The 15,180-nt window shown below is 50.4% G+C and overlaps 7 protein-coding genes across 7 annotated transcripts; 4 read left to right on the forward strand and 3 right to left on the reverse strand.

Moving 5' to 3' along the window:
* Positions 1–817: 817 nt before the first annotated feature.
* On the forward strand, positions 818–2,137 carry HO173_003091 (uncharacterized protein; the record flags this gene model as incomplete). Its single annotated transcript, XM_037305020.1, has 1 exon — positions 818–2,137. One exon carries the CDS (start codon positions 818–820, stop codon positions 2,135–2,137), a length of 1,320 nt encoding a protein of 439 aa, XP_037167885.1.
* An 801-nt stretch (positions 2,138–2,938) lies between these two features.
* On the reverse strand, positions 2,939–3,652 carry HO173_003092 (uncharacterized protein; the record flags this gene model as incomplete). The annotated part of the gene is made up of 3 exons (XM_037305021.1): positions 2,939–3,394; positions 3,441–3,464; positions 3,530–3,652. The coding sequence occupies 3 exons, from the start codon at positions 3,650–3,652 to the stop codon at positions 2,939–2,941; spliced, it is 603 nt and encodes a 200-aa protein (XP_037167886.1).
* A 267-nt stretch (positions 3,653–3,919) lies between these two features.
* HO173_003093 (uncharacterized protein) lies at positions 3,920–4,486 on the reverse strand (the record flags this gene model as incomplete). Its single annotated transcript, XM_037305022.1, has 1 exon — positions 3,920–4,486. One exon carries the CDS (start codon positions 4,484–4,486, stop codon positions 3,920–3,922), a length of 567 nt encoding a protein of 188 aa, XP_037167887.1.
* A 1,798-nt stretch (positions 4,487–6,284) lies between these two features.
* On the forward strand, positions 6,285–7,345 carry HO173_003094 (uncharacterized protein; the record flags this gene model as incomplete). Its single annotated transcript, XM_037305023.1, has 4 exons — positions 6,285–6,494; positions 6,551–6,898; positions 6,954–7,085; positions 7,142–7,345. 4 exons carry the CDS (start codon positions 6,285–6,287, stop codon positions 7,343–7,345), a joined length of 894 nt encoding a protein of 297 aa, XP_037167888.1.
* An 849-nt stretch (positions 7,346–8,194) lies between these two features.
* Positions 8,195–9,382, forward strand: HO173_003095 (uncharacterized protein; the record flags this gene model as incomplete). The annotated part of the gene is made up of 2 exons (XM_037305024.1): positions 8,195–8,253; positions 8,302–9,382. The coding sequence occupies 2 exons, from the start codon at positions 8,195–8,197 to the stop codon at positions 9,380–9,382; spliced, it is 1,140 nt and encodes a 379-aa protein (XP_037167889.1).
* A 513-nt stretch (positions 9,383–9,895) lies between these two features.
* Positions 9,896–10,770, forward strand: HO173_003096 (uncharacterized protein; the record flags this gene model as incomplete). Its single annotated transcript, XM_037305025.1, has 2 exons — positions 9,896–10,098; positions 10,152–10,770. The coding sequence occupies 2 exons, from the start codon at positions 9,896–9,898 to the stop codon at positions 10,768–10,770; spliced, it is 822 nt and encodes a 273-aa protein (XP_037167890.1).
* Positions 10,771–13,343: 2,573 nt separating this feature from the next.
* Positions 13,344–13,899, reverse strand: HO173_003097 (uncharacterized protein; the record flags this gene model as incomplete). Its single annotated transcript, XM_037305026.1, has 3 exons — positions 13,344–13,363; positions 13,442–13,667; positions 13,717–13,899. The coding sequence occupies 3 exons, from the start codon at positions 13,897–13,899 to the stop codon at positions 13,344–13,346; spliced, it is 429 nt and encodes a 142-aa protein (XP_037167891.1).
* Between the last annotated feature and the right edge of the window lie 1,281 nt (positions 13,900–15,180).

Consider the following 15,180-nt stretch of genomic DNA (forward strand, 5'->3'; position numbering starts at 1 on the left):
TCTTCAATTGACCTATAAGGTACTCGCTCCTGTCGATTAAGGTGTTGGCTTCCCTTAAGTGTGCGCAGTTGATCCGAACCGCGGACCTTCGCCCCCAATTCACATCGAGCTCCACGTAGAGAGCTTTTTCCATGTATTTGAGCATTTTCAGTGTAGCCCCTTGAACATCGAAGACAGAAGCGGATGGCTCCGTTGTTTTGCAACGATGGCTGTAGATGGTTTTCAGGTACCGCTATTTTCAGTCCTTTGTTTGTCATGGAGAACGGCGGCCTCACCGCACCCACTGAATGGGTGTCCATGAAACTATCCCCACCTGTTGCAAAGTATCTTGGGTGAGCTGCAAACAGACCGGATCCTCCCTGGTTAGAGGTCCAGGCAGACAGTGACCCATCATCTGAGATTTTCATGATCTCGGTCTGGAGCCGATTAAAATGCCTTTTGGCGCCTTCACCATATAATAGCGGCATGTTGACATTGAGAAGCCAAGGGGAGCGTCTGAGGATTAAGGTAATACCAACGCGCTGTAAAGCAACTTCGGCTAGATCTGGCTAGCCTCTTTGCGCGGCGCTCTTCATGGAATGAGCTGCTGATCCACTCCGGAACAGGGTGCGGCTGATGCAAGCAGTGCAAAATGCGAACTTTATTGATCCTTCGAGTATCCCGCTGCTAATATTAAATTCAAAACGCCGGACTAGGGGCAGTCGAGCCGGGGCTGACGAGTACTTGCTTCCAGACGTCCTGAAGAGTTGTTTATTCCTTCAAAAATCTGTCCTGTTGATGTCTTGGAAGTTATCACTTCGCAAACTTCCTTTAAACCATGATGTTTTGGTTGGGATTTCTGCCGTTATTATCACTTCTAACATGGCCGTCTCTCGCCGCCGAGGCTCCCGAAAAGCGCCGAACAGCTGGTCAATTCCATGATCTCCTTCTCAACGGCCTCGTCGCCCGTCCTCACAAATTCGACAAATGGTTCCCCGAGTTTGGCGGAAGGATCGACGCCGTATCCGCTGGAGTCTGCCAAGTCAACTTGCAAGCATATCTAGGCAATCACACCGCCAGAGAGAGCCTGCCTGATACCGTCATCGAGTATTGCTCCAACCAAAATGATTGCATACTGGACAACCTTGTGGAAAGCATCAAATCTGATATGGGGACCGCCCAGGTCTTGCTCGGTCTCACTCCAGTGATATTGTCGAATTTTGGGCCCAGCATAGCGGAGATTTCGGTCATGTCGACGCAGCGGCCCCTGCTGACGTTGCTGCTAGCGTTCGGAGCTCCAGCCGTTTATCCAACGAGGCTACTTCGCTACGACAACCCGCTTGAGGTTTTGCGAACAAACTCACCTAAGTCGAATTTCTTCCCGTTGCAGTTGCAAAAAAGACATGCTGTTTTAATTAGTATTGCAGAGTATGTCATTGCTGCTGCTGCAATCGCCAACGTCTTCCACTGCACTATCACCCTAGGACTGTGGACGTTGTCAATCATTGGATGCGAGACCTTCGTCTTCCCGTTTCTGTGGGTCATTCTAGCCTTGGCGGTTCATATTCCTGCAGCTGTAGCCTTGAGATTCTTGAAAGGCTCCAAGCTGAAGATTTCGAGTCTTGCGGCAGAGTTCAGACGGCCGGACCTGACGTCGATCGGCAAAAGGCTCAGACACGCCTTCTGGAGGGAATTTGAACCCTGCGCGAGCGGCCCCAGCCTAGTAGTCGAGGACGACGAGACAAGTAGCTTCGCTATCAGCCTAAATTACCTGGCGGGCATTGTGGCTTATGCTCAGCTCACCTGGGGCATTTCGGTATTCTCATCGTTGCTGTACATCTCTGTCAGGGATGCGAGTTTCGTCGTCGCTAGACTGGTAGCGTCGGCTCTTGTTTGCCAGGTTATCTTATCTTTCGAGCTCAGGGGCCTGGGAGATGCTCTGGCTGGGAGTGAAAGAGAATCCGCGGAAGCGAAAGCCAAAGGCCTAGGACCACACGAGGACCCCGATGACTCGCGTTTTAGAGAACCGAATGATGCCGAAAAGAACAGATCAGGCTTGCCTCTTCTGCACTCTTCAGTTACTAGAGACGTGGAAGACTTTGGTTCCGATGTCCGTTCTGGGTTGGGATCTGTGAGCGGGAATGCGTCGGGCATCTGAGCGGTGTGGCAGTTGGACAGCGCGGAGAGGAGACGCTGATCTACGTATGCTCGGAGCCGAATGAGGGAAGCCACTGAATTCGCTATTGGAGACTATGACTTACCTTCAGAAGGAAACGTAGGGCGGGACTGGAGCCTATACCTACTTGTCATGAGGTTCGCATCAAGAGGGATTGCGGTTGCGATTATGTAAGCCTTGAGCCTTAGGTTGCGGAAATTCGCCTGACTGAAGGGGAGGTGTCACAAATGAAACGGCATTGCGAGGTTGGGGATTGATCAGCCATGGAACATGGAGAAAGTTGAGCACCAACTGGGGAATTTGTCGTTATAATCTTGCCCATAGGGGCGGGTTTTTGTACGAAGTATACTAAGCCTACCGAAGCAGTCGAAATAGACGTTAAAGCCTCCCTGTAGATGAATCTGCGCATCAACCACCACGTCAAGACAAGTAAATCGTCCATTGCATTTGCCGTCCGTTAATAATACGAAGTGATGCTGCCACTGGGACACACCTACTCACAGCACCAGTCCAGAGTTTTGCTGTGTTCATCTGCGACGGTCTTGTCGTACCACAACTGGAGCACTTGGATACCGTCATGATAAGTGACTACCTAATACAAGGCCGAAGTTCGGTACTTACAGCAAATGTCGACATTGGTGTACCGCGGTCGCCTGTAGTATCGGAACAGCATAGAGCACGTTTAAACGTATCAAAAGTGGCAGATTGCCAACGATAGTTGTAGCAAAAAGAGAATTTCTGGGTACGAGGGGTTTTTGGTGGCCCAACATGCAACACGGGAGATTATAAGGGGGACTGTTCGGATACTCCACCATCTTCCAACCGGATACTTGGCCAGAAATAGTAGTCTCTACCAGTTCTATCGGGAGGCTGACTGCCAACGACTTCTGAAAGCAAAAAGCGAAGGAATTTGTCAAGATCGGAACCTGAAAATGTGTCTCCTGAGAAGCCACGGCATGATACCTGTCCGGCAGAGGTCCGCGTGGGGAACTTCCTACTCGTGGCGGTATTACCGGCATACTCAATGGAATCGCCGGTGGGAGCAAGAGGGGGATTGAGCGAGTTGACGACCACCTGCGTCGGGCAGACATTCGAGAGGGGATGGATTTGATCAGGCCGAGGTCTGCCATAAGATGTATTGGCTGGTATGCCCAGGTGGTGATGGATGCCGTTACTAAAGCTTTCGACGGACGGCGTCACCAGACTCTGAAGCGAGTTGTTCGCCGTCCTGAGTAATGCCTAGAAATTCATATCGTGATCAGGGAGATCCAAGAGTCGGGAATACTCCTGGCTGATCAACCGCCTGAGTCTGCTCGTAGAGGTTAGCTAAATGGGCGACTGCCCGATGACATACAGGATCACTGAGAGACTTACCTGTCGTTGGTAAGTTCTGCTGGCATAAGCATCAAACCGATATCTCCAAACCGTGAAATCATAGCGGACTAAGGTCGTCACAAAGTTGCGTTTCCGTTTTCCACTCGATTGATCTAACACCATATCGGTAAACGTATTTTCACTTTGATTTTGTTCGTCTGGTTCGGTGCTGCTACTGTGGGGAGGATTTGATCGACAACTCACGGAAACTCGTCTTGTTGGTGTTGAGCTACGTGATATGCATCATTGTCTTCGGTTGGATATCGTGCTCACTATCAACATATCATGAGCAGTGCGGGTTTTGTGCTCTCAGATCCGGAAGTACTGAGAGGAGGCGGCCGCAATGGTGAATGAGAAGGGTTACTACCTGCTTCGTATCCCGACAGTACCTCAACTTCTGCTAATAACATTTCGCCTTATCCTCTGGTACCTACTGTATCTTCCCGCGAGATATCCAGCATGATAGCCTTCACCCCCGGCCCTAGCCCTCTGCGCCCGTCGAATTCCACGCTCCACATCCGTATCCAGATGCTCTACCACTACGATCACCCCATCATCCCTCCACGCATCTTCTATATCTCCCGCCAGTCGCTCCGCCATCGCTACGCTGCGATGCATACCCGCCCTGCAGTTCACCAAGACGGCCACGCAGGCACAGGGCGGGCCTGCGAGCCGGTCTCCGAGCCGGTCTTCCAATTCCCGCAACGAGTTCTGGTAGTTCGCTTCGTGTCCTGGGATCGCGAAAAAGGTGTCGGCTATCTCGGGGGAGGCGCCGGTGTAGGCTTCCAAGAGGTGGCGCGGTGGTGCTTGCGCTGCGGAGAGGTCGAAATGGAGGATCACGGGCATGGGTATGTGCGGTTGGCCGCGTGAGTCGCCGAACGTGATTAAGTGGAGACAGAGGTTGGGAGGGTCGGTCTGCCTTCTTCCACCACTTCCAAACGGGATCCTTCGAGACATGATGGTGTCGGCTTTTGTTTCGACGAGGCGGTACCCTTCTGTGTTGTAATCAGGATGCTAGATCTGTGCTCAATTTTGAAAAGAAGAATGCAACAACGCTCCAGGGGTTTGTGTGGTTCTGGGCGACTATCGTAGGGGGGTGGAAGAAAGCATGAACTGTGGCCCAGTCTGCTACTCGGTTTGCGCGAAACCTGAACGAGGGTCAGCGCCGAGTCTGCTGTTGAAGGAAGGCTTGATTACTAGCAATGTATTTAGACGGTATTGAGATGCTAATATGAGATCTTGTAGATCCGCAGTCACGGCTGGCAGAGAAATGTACGAATGAAGGGGGCACGAAGAGCGTTCACCGCGCGTTAACAACCACGTCTTCTATCGGCCATGTTAGATTTTGATAGCTATCTGGAAACTTCCTTCGCAGGGAGATGGGCAACGTAGATACTATGAGCTTAAGTTGGTGGATTTGCGCCTCGTTGGTGAGAGACAAACTCGACGGGTTAGGCCATTACGAGTTGTGGCCACCACGGAATAACATTTTTGTCTTCAACATGTCTGATCATGTACTGCTGGCGCTATCCGGAAGTGTTAAGCAGCTTTGTGAGACGAGAAACCCGCGTCACCACTTGCAGGGAAGTCAGACTGGCGGAGGAAGCCGAAGAAAAGGTCACGAGGGGAGTGCGACCGTGGACCTAATTTGCTGAAAAGAGGGACCGAGTGGCGATTCCGTCGCCCTATTCGCCTGGTAAAGAATAAAAGTGGGGCCTTTACTGCTGGCAAAGAGCATCGACGCTAAAGGTAGCCTACGAGATTGCAATAAGCGGGTTCTCAACAGGCCGGAAACGGTCCAGTCGACTAAGTAGCTGTCAGAAACATATGGAGCAGAGACGAAAGACGTGCCTCACTGCTGACGTAGAAGATCGACCGGCGCAGGAACCACAACAAATCATCACGAGCAGATAGTAACCGCGCTCTCGATAGACGGCAACGGGAAGCTGGGTTCCGACTCTGTTCCAATTCTTCTTATCATGCGCCACATAGCTCTCCGGAGGTTCAGGATGGAGGAGGCGCCTATTGCTGGAGTGAAATGAATCACAAGCTCGAGACTCCCCAGTTCTCGATAGGCTTAGGCGGTCGGATCTTGACCCGTTGGCTTCCTTTGCCGCTAATACATTCGAGTAGCCATTCAAATCCTGAGGAGAGCAGATAGTAGACGCACCTGTCTGTTGGCGAGTGCTACAATCGAACGGACGAAGCGCGGGACGAAAGAATAACATAGTGGTATTGATAGGCTGAGTCGACTTCCCATCATGACCTGATGATACGATTCGCACTGGAGGTAGTAGATCGGCTCGGGAAGTGCAAGTGTTATAAGATCATGTACGGGTGATTCGGACAATCCAGAGCCTCGCCAATATACACAATATTCGCCCCCGAGCGGGGTTCTTGGGATGGTATAAAAGGGCACGCTTTTTTCTTCTTCTCCTTTCTTCTTCCCCATGATGTCCACCATCAGAGATCAATCAAAACATTGGCAAGGTGCAAAAAGAACACAATCATCCCAATAAGGCGTATTCAGCGTCATCTTCTCCCATCGCCACTGAATCTAGTCCCAAAGCCTGGCGAGAGGTCACCAGAGGTCCCTTATGTCCATTCTAATCTTTTCTATAGCAACCTAACAGCAAAGATTGAAACCGAAGAGGCATACCGCATATTTCAGAAATAAGCAAACAATACTCAAGAAAGAAAACCCGACCATTCGACGGATCTTCTTTCGAGAAGACTCTCAAGTCTGCCATCCAAAATGCCGAGGCACAGAGTCGATGTCAACCTGAAGGGAGTTTCACACTATGTTGATGGCCAGTTCGTTGACGCTACTGGTTTTCCATTCTGGGAAAACGTGTTACCTAATGGTCTTCACCTCGAGAGACGGGTTGGACGTCCGGCTAATGATGACCGCAAATTTGTTAAAACGCCAGGATTTGGAAAAAGTGTTGAGTGGACTAGCGGTCGGGTATGATCGGCACACTCCTATGACTTGTCGAGTCGTATCTGACAATTAATCTATAGGATGCTCGGGGTGCGCATGGAGCTCAACGCCGGGCAGGACCACCGCCAAGACATCCGCCAAGAGAGCAGCAAGGAGAGCGGCGGGGAGAGCAACGAAGAGAGCAGCGAGGAGAGTGGCGGGGTGAGCAGCGAGGAGAAAACTCAGGAGAGGACTCAGGAGAGGGCCCAGCAGAGGACCCAGCAGAGGACCCAGCAAAGGACCCAGCAGAGGGCCCAGCAGAGGACCCAGCAGAGGACCCAGCAAAGGACCCAGGGGAAGACCCAGGAGAGGAAGAAAGACGGGAACCTAGACAAAACCCAGGATTGTTCGATGTTCCTGAGGGCGATAGCGACGATGCACATTCCAGGGTAAACATAATAACATCAACACTAAGGGGAGGATTCACTGACGTAGAGATCCCAGGCTCCACCACGGCGAGATGATGATGAAATTATGAACACTCGAACTAGTCGTGGGCCTCATCGTAGACAAATGCGTCGACAGGAAGGGATGGCTCATGGCCATGGTGAACATAACGACTATGCACACTCCAGAGTATGACATGAGAGCGTCAATACTAAGGCCAGGGTTCACTGACGCAAAGACCGCAGGCTCCTTCAAGGCGAGACGATTCTGAGACTGTGGATTATCAGAACCGTGACAGGCGCCCGCGAGGATATGACCGTCCTGATCGTGCCAGCAGGGAAGTGGGCCTTGGTCCCGCCGTTGGCGCGGAGAGACACGAGTCGCCGCCTCGCTGGCTTGAACTCGGAGAACTAAAACAGTGGGAACGCGAGCGCGGACTACGACCATGAGGCATGTTACTATTGGGGACTACGAACTCCAGGCACAGAGAAAGGAATAATCGAAGCAACGATACGAGCGGGGTGAGAGCGGCCTTATCGTATGTAGCACATGCGTAAAGCTTGCGAATGAAGTTGAAAAGATTGGAAGACTTTTCATGATCTGACGCTGTTTCAACAATCAGCAACTTCCATGCAAAGAACATCGAGGGGTGAGCCGAACCGAGTGCTTCTGCCTACTTTGCCCTACTCCAGCTCTCGAAAATCTCTGGAATATCCGGAATCTCACCGGTCCAGCTGGATAGAACGCTGCAAGTGTTTATTGTGAAGTGATAAAAGTCTTGTGATACCTAGCAAGTCGAGCGCTAGCATCGTTGTTCACGGGAAGGCTCGTGATCAATGACCTTCTCTCAAAGCTCATCATGCAGATTGAGATTCCTTTGTATATAAAGAAGTAAGCTAGCTACCTCTTTGGAATAAATTTCCCCACAGCTATCTCTCCCCTTAGTATCCCTAAATCGCGCTGCAAGAATTCACTTGCGCAGTATAGTGGTCGAGTGATGTTGAACAGAAGATTCAGCTGTTGAGTACTTTTTGTTGGAACCAGATTTGTACCTTCAGTATACCCAGTTTTGGAAGTCTGAACGCACAGACGAACACTCGACATTTTGGCCATCCTTGCGTTTGATAGTGGTTGCGTGTACCTGCCCTTTTTAGCGTAGTATGGAGTTCCCCGGATTTGCTAAAGCTGCAAGGTTACGTAACGTTCCTTACCCACTTCGCTCCATTTTGCTTTTGATTCGATTCTACGGTCATCACACTGTTTAATCGAGGCAGAAGGCTCTCCATGCTGCTGCCGCCATGTCTCCACCGCCGTCGGGCCTCCAGCTGGATCTTGAAGCCCTGAGCGGCATCTGCGGGTAAGTCTCCTTTGCCCCTCGGACCAGTTGGATTCTAACGATCTGCAGTTCGATTTCCATAGCCTGCTGGGTCGTCGTCTACTCCCCTCAAATCATAGAGAACTTCCGCCGCTCCTCCGCCGATGGCCTTTCTCTCCTCTTCGTCATCATCTGGACTCTCGGCGATGTCTTCAACGTTCTCGGAGCAGTGCTGCAAGGAGTCCTCCCCACGATGACGATCCTGGCAGTTTACTATACCCTTGCCGACATAGTGTTACTGGGTCAATGTTTCTACTACAAAGGCTTTACGCTCCTGGAAGCGCCGGCGGGCAAGTCTACACCAGCCATTGACGAGGAAGCGGTAGAAGAAGAGCCCCCTACAGAACAGTCTTCCCTCTTGCCGCATAAAAGGCCCTCGAACACCCCTGATCGACCTGCTATCTCAGATGCAGAGCATCTTTCCACCCGTGGCTCATTCTCTTCCCTCCACTCTGGTCTGTCGAATGGCCAGCTGGATGCTACGCATCTCTCTCCTGCCACGCCCTTTACTCCACCTAGGACCTCGACTCCTACGGAAACTCTAACGAAACCTAAGTCAGCCCTCTACGCTCTCTTTTTTAACATTGCTGCCCTTATCCTTGTCTGCGCAGCCGGTATATTGGGCTGGTGGCTGTCTTCTCGCTCGTCCCGTGCTCAATACCCAGACCGCCATGATCATCACCATCACGATTGCCACCGGTCTCCTCCTTCCACAAATGACACCTCGGAATCCCTCCACTTAGACCTCTGGGGCCAAACATTTGGCTACCTCTGCGCAGCCCTCTATCTGGGCTCCCGCATCCCGCAACTTCATCTCAATTACCGCCGGAAAAGCACCGAAGGAGTCAGCATGCTGTTTTTCCTTTTCGCATGTGTGGGGAATCTCACATACGTGATGAGCATATTCGCCTACGAGCCAGCATGTGCGAGATTTGAAAGATACAATGATGTAAGGGGTGGATGCGAGAGCGGAGAGTGGGCCAGAGGTTACGGTCAGTATATCCTTCTCAATGCGAGCTGGCTAATTGGCAGCGCTGGCACGCTGGTCTTGGATTTTATGATCTTTGGACAATTTTGGATTTACAGGGATCGGAAGCCGGAGGTGGCTTGATAAAGCGGGAGGGTTGATTCAATTGGGTACGGGGCATGGGTTATGGGTATATATATGTGGTAGGAGTGCTGGGCCGGTATGCACGGCTTTGACCAAAATGGATTGGCGAAGAATAGTAACCCATTGATGCGATGTTGCCTTTCATAAGTAAACACCTTTTTGAGGCATAAAACTGAACACTGGTTTCATAACCTTCACCACGTAGATGCTATATAATTCTTGAGGAGGTTCCATTTGAAAGTGTCGAATTACTAGTGCTGACGGTGGTTCTACTAATTCCGGGTCTACAGACTAATCCTTCACGTCAGACTCGACATTGTTTATGAAACAAAGCACACCACAACGACGACGCCTGAATTTTATTCCTTCCACCACCTAGGCGACGCGACTCATCCGATAGCAATGATCTTAGAACGATGAACGGATTATTGAGCTAAGCAACAGTAACGGTACACGCATCCTCAAGCTCGCGGCAACAAGAAGTCCGAATAAACACCGGCCATCCTCGACCTCATGGCGACCACCTCAGCTCCTGCGACACCTCAAACCCAACCCATTCAAGCCGCTGTGTCCACCCCATCACCTGGAAACTGGCGACATCCAAGATCCGACGAGATAGCCCGAAGGCAAAAAGCAAATACCTTCGACGATAGCAACCTCCGGAAGATAGTGTGGAATGGGGGGGCTCTCGCGGCACTGTTCTATGCCTCATCACAGTATGTGTATACTTGCACCGGAGTGAAAAGTCCAAACTAATAGTGGAGAGTAGCTCTTGGATTCACGAAATCTCCCAAACCTTCCAACCACTCACCACTCCCATCCTTTTCCTGATTTGCCTGCTCGGTCTCTACAACATTGCAACAGCCCTATTACCCCTCATAAGAAACACGGACGAACTCACCGACATCCCACTGACGCCTACACAACGATCGCTCTTGGGCCTAGACCCTAACGCCACGCCACCACTGACACCTGGGACACAATACATCACCCCACCACGATACCCCCACTCGCCAACACCACGAAACATTTCTCCAGCGACCAGAAGTACCAGCACGTACAGCACGCCCATTACAAGCAGTCCGTCATTCGGGAGGGAAAGAAGCGGTTCGCCTACGGCGAGTCTCGCAGCCAGTCCGTTGTGGCAGAAGAGTCTGGGCAAGTCTAGGGATACTGCGAGGAGATCGAGCTATGGCTCACCGTCACCTTTGGGGCCCGGATTTGGAGGGAGCAATAGTATACTGGGGGCGCCGAATACTCCGAGTCCTGCGGCTGGGCGAGGGGCTACGGTGGGGCTGAACAATAAGTGGCTCTATCAGAAGGGGCGAAGCGCTTCTGGAAGTAGGTACCCGAGCATATATTCTGGGACTACGCTTGTAGATTACTAGGAAATGAATGAAGGAGATTACTTGGATCGTTATGCCTGAAGTCGTGCAAGACGCCTGTGACCGCTGCGTAATTTTTGACCGTGTTCCGAGGTATACATTACATGAAGTTGAAAAGTAGTCATAAAGCACATTAAACTCTCATCACACATCATTGAAGCATGCTCGAAGAAGGAAGAGTACTCTACTCCGACGCGCCAGTCTCCAAACCATGCCACAGCCCACACGCGAGGCGTTTGCCGTAGTCCTGAACAAATCCATTATCCCTCTTCTTTGCCGTCAGGCGCCGTGTCTGACTCGCCTACAGAAGGATACGTAGTGAACCCGAGCGAAGCATGGTCCGTTCATGGATAGCTTTCCGAGCCCGGCCCCTCTTGTCATCATTTACCGTCAAGCGGTCTCGCTGACTGACCGATTCACGCTCGAGCCGTGTCTCGATTCCACGAGGCATGCATATTCTTGCTTTTGACTGCCCGTGACGTACGTCCCAGGTCCGCAAAGGCTGCAGTTTGCGAAGGCTGTCGAGCAAGTGGTGTATCATTGTGGCAGAGCGGGTGGTGCACAGAGAGACGGAGTTGTGATGCGTGTTTCGATAGGGGTGATGGGTAGTCGGTTGTGTGCCGCCGTGAAAGAGCCTGGTCTTCGTGTTCGCTGTTCTTTGCTGCGGGAAGATCTCAAGTTTAGGGGAACGCCGTGACATTGAAGGGATGTTGGAAGGAGTTTCACTTCCCCCATACCGTTGTCATAATCCGTTGCTGATGCAAAAGCTGCTCACGATGAAGCGGTCAAAGCAGTAACCCCGTGCCTCAAATTTGCGTAGATTTTGCGACGAGTCGTCGAAGTATGTCAGAAGTTCTATAAGATCCTCAGTCATATCGGCCCTTGCAGTCTTCCAAAAGGGGCGGGAGGCGACCCTTGGAACCAAAGCTGGGTTATTTACGGAAACATTCGGCGAGAGCCGCCGTAATCTTTACTGTTCCACCACGATCGAGCAAAGCTCCTGTTTTGCTCAAACACTCCTCGTTGGTCCTGGTTTCTCCCAGAACATCATGCCACAGCATTTCTTCGTGCACAATCAACTTTTTCCTTCTTATCTAGGAGAAATAAGAATACTCTCGGAGTACCACGTCCTGCCGCTTTGCACAGATCATGAATGGCTGACTCTGGAAAGGTGGCTTCCGAAAATAACAGAGCTAGAACTGCTTCCAACTGAGGTTTCTCGTCCCTTTCATTCCTAATCGAGCTTGCTAACTGGAGCGTTTCCAGCAGATTGAGAGACGACCGTTGGTCATCGAGAAGTCGACGTAGCACTGGCAAGTCTTGATTGTAGATTGCGCATTTAAGAGGTGCCAATTGGGTTGTCCATTCATCACAACTATTTTTCCATGTGCGAAGGATCAAATCGTGAAGGATCAAATCTCGGGTCTGCTCCAAGTTCCAGAAGAGTTTACACCACATCTTGATGTCCACCCCAACATGCAGCTGACTCTGAAATCGACCACAGGTTCAAAGTCATTGATCGTAAGATAATTCAAACATGCCGTTTTCGTGGAATTGTGTCCCTCCGCGTTGTGTGTACGCCATGTACTATCACGGAGAAACGAAAAGCCGTCTGCTGTGAGGAAGCCCCTCACTGACTGGTGGATAAATTGAACGACCGCATCCCTCGACCGAGCCAATGGTGCGATTTCAACAAGCCCTTTAGAATGCTCTCGAATCTGCTCGTCGCTTCTGACATACTCGCCAGACTGTGACCATTCCGCCTATGAGGCAAAGGCTCCGCAACCAAAAGCTAAGGCGTAGCGGAGCTCTGTTGGAGATAGAGGTCTTTGAGAATAGAACACCCATTGGAATAATCGTAACATGCGTTCACGGTGCTCACTTTTTTGTGTTCTGTAATTGATGCTGGTGAAGCTCGTTCAGATCCGGGGGAACCAATTGAACAATGTCGCGAAGTTCTCTGAAGCTGGCACCAGCAGTGTTAGCGTGGAGCAATTCTTGGGTAACCAAGACGACCCATAGAAATGTTCCCTTAGCTTTATTCAGTATTTCGGTCCTTAAGGCGGCATGAAGCTCAAGATCTTCGCTCATTTGCGTTGACCCGAGGTGTTTCTGAATATACCTAGCGATATCTCCCCCATTTCCCAATTCGAATCTAGCGATGAAACAATGCTGTATTCTAAACTGCGGCCAGGGTCTGCTCGATAAACGAATACTGACATTGGTACCTTCAGAAAACGATGAGCTTGCTAGATTTTTAAGTGGGTGAATCGCGGATGGTGTAGCAGCTAAGTCCTATACCCAGAAGGCCGCGATCACTGATGAAGGAGCCTGTGGACACGCTGTGACATGCGAATATACCTTCTTCATCAAAGTCGATTTGCCTGGTCCGGGGTTTCCTCAAATCCAAAAGACACCTCGGTGTTCTTGTAGCCTCTTACGTTGGATCCAATCTTCAAAAATTTGACTCTCCAATATACAGTTGCCAGTATCCCGAATTGCTGGCTCAATATTGCTCTCGCGTGCGTATATTTCTGTAGAGGATAGCGATCAAAGACAAGCTTGCTCGTCCGCATTCAAAAATGAGTGGGGGATTCTATCACAATCTTGGGGTCAGCTAAAGATTATTTGATTTGTGGGACACATAATACTGTAGAGAGAAAACGCTGTCTACCTTGACTGAGGTACCGCGAGGTTAATATCCCAGTAGCTTTGGTGGTGATCCCTCGTAACCTGGTCGGTACACGTTCGTAATCTACATCGTTTATGGCGAACTCGACAAGGTCGCTATGAGTTCGATGACAACCTTCGTCGTCTGACTCCCAGAGGCGGGGGCGGGTTGCTGAGAATTGATCCACGAGGGCCCCTTTCGGACCTGCCATCTTCCACGAGTCGTTCACCTGATATGCTAAGCAGCTGTGATTAGTCATTTGAGAAAACGCAACTCACCTTTACAGCTGTAGGCGAAGACTTTGTCTCGATAAATGAGGCGATCGGACTATCCTTGAAATGAAAAATAGAACCAAACTGACCGTCTTGCTGAAGGAGTAAGTCGGAATATGGGCCCACGGACTCCAAGAGATATCGATTTTGTCCGTCGCAGACAATAGCTTGTAGTGACTCTATGTCCATCCCTCGATTTTATACGCCAAAGAACAAGAGACCTACCGCTGACTCCATCTGCTTCTTGACTAACTCGCTTCCGTGGCCTAGCTTAGTAGTAGCCTTAAGATAGGTCAATGAGAATGTCTTGCATAGAATATCTCTTTCCATTAAAGAGTACCTGTTTTACGACAACTCCTCCAAGACTATGTGCAATGATTACAAGTGGCGTCGAGATCCGCTTGCGCTAGGTTAGCAAGTCATATCTGTCACATTTGGTTATCAGACCATGCAATTACTTCGTCTTGTGAGCGTTATTTGCTCAGATGACCCACGGATGAGTCCGCAATGACTGAAATATTTTGGCTGCTGTCGGTTCCTTCAAGTCCTGACTCATACCAAAACAGAAAAACGCGTAGGTTTGGCAGGTCTTTCGGCAGGGAATCATGGAGCCACATATACGAGGTCCCTTCGTCTTTGAAAGAACCAAAAGCATGACCTCTAAGACCGCACACGGCTACGCAGTTCACGGCTTCTTTTTTTGATCTTGGTGTATTCAATGCAGTCAGGCCGTGAAAGTGCGTGTCGAAAGTCAGGGCATTGTCCCCGTCACTTCCTAAACTACAGTATAATCTACCTCCGAAACTTTGATGGACCACTGTTTCATCGTGGACGTAGTGAAAAGTGGCGGAATTTTCTTAAGGAACATCAACGTAGCCACTTGTTTCTTGGCTTGATAGGGGTCTTCCGCTGATGATGTGATCCCCAGTCCAGAGGTTCCGGTCCTGATCTGAAGAGAGCGCTCTAGTAGACAACTGAGCTCGTCAATGTCTCGGTTAGATGGCAGACCGCGAATCCTTAGTACAGCGGAAGAAGGCAAAGCCATGACAACTTCCTATCGCTTATACGTGGCTGTAGGAAGGCAAATACGGCGTAAAAGAGAATGGATGCTGTCCGCACTTAGCTTTGTGGCAACTTTTGTGTTCAGCGTAGTCGAATCTCTACCGGAGAACGGGGGACACTTCACACATGTTAGCGTAGTGCTGCTTTCCAATACTTTCACGCATGCGACGATGAAGCGGCATTGCATCGAAGTTCAAGTTGTCTTTGATAAGGGTGTCACTAGACTGAGAGCTATACCTTCTAAGGTTTGTCTATTTCTTGATTCGGGGCAGGTCAAATGGCACGTTAGAAGGCTACTACCCTCGTGGCAGCTATACTTGTAGAAGTTGTAGAAGAAGCGAAGGCAGGGTCATACTTGGAAAAATTGAATGGTGAGAAAGGAGACTCCATAGAGAGTGTGAGTCCTCT

The sequence above is a fragment of the Letharia columbiana genome (assembly GCF_014066305.1).
Source record: "Letharia columbiana isolate WasteWater2 chromosome Unknown Sc0000007_s0, whole genome shotgun sequence".
NCBI classification, from domain to species: domain Eukaryota; kingdom Fungi; phylum Ascomycota; class Lecanoromycetes; order Lecanorales; family Parmeliaceae; genus Letharia; species Letharia columbiana.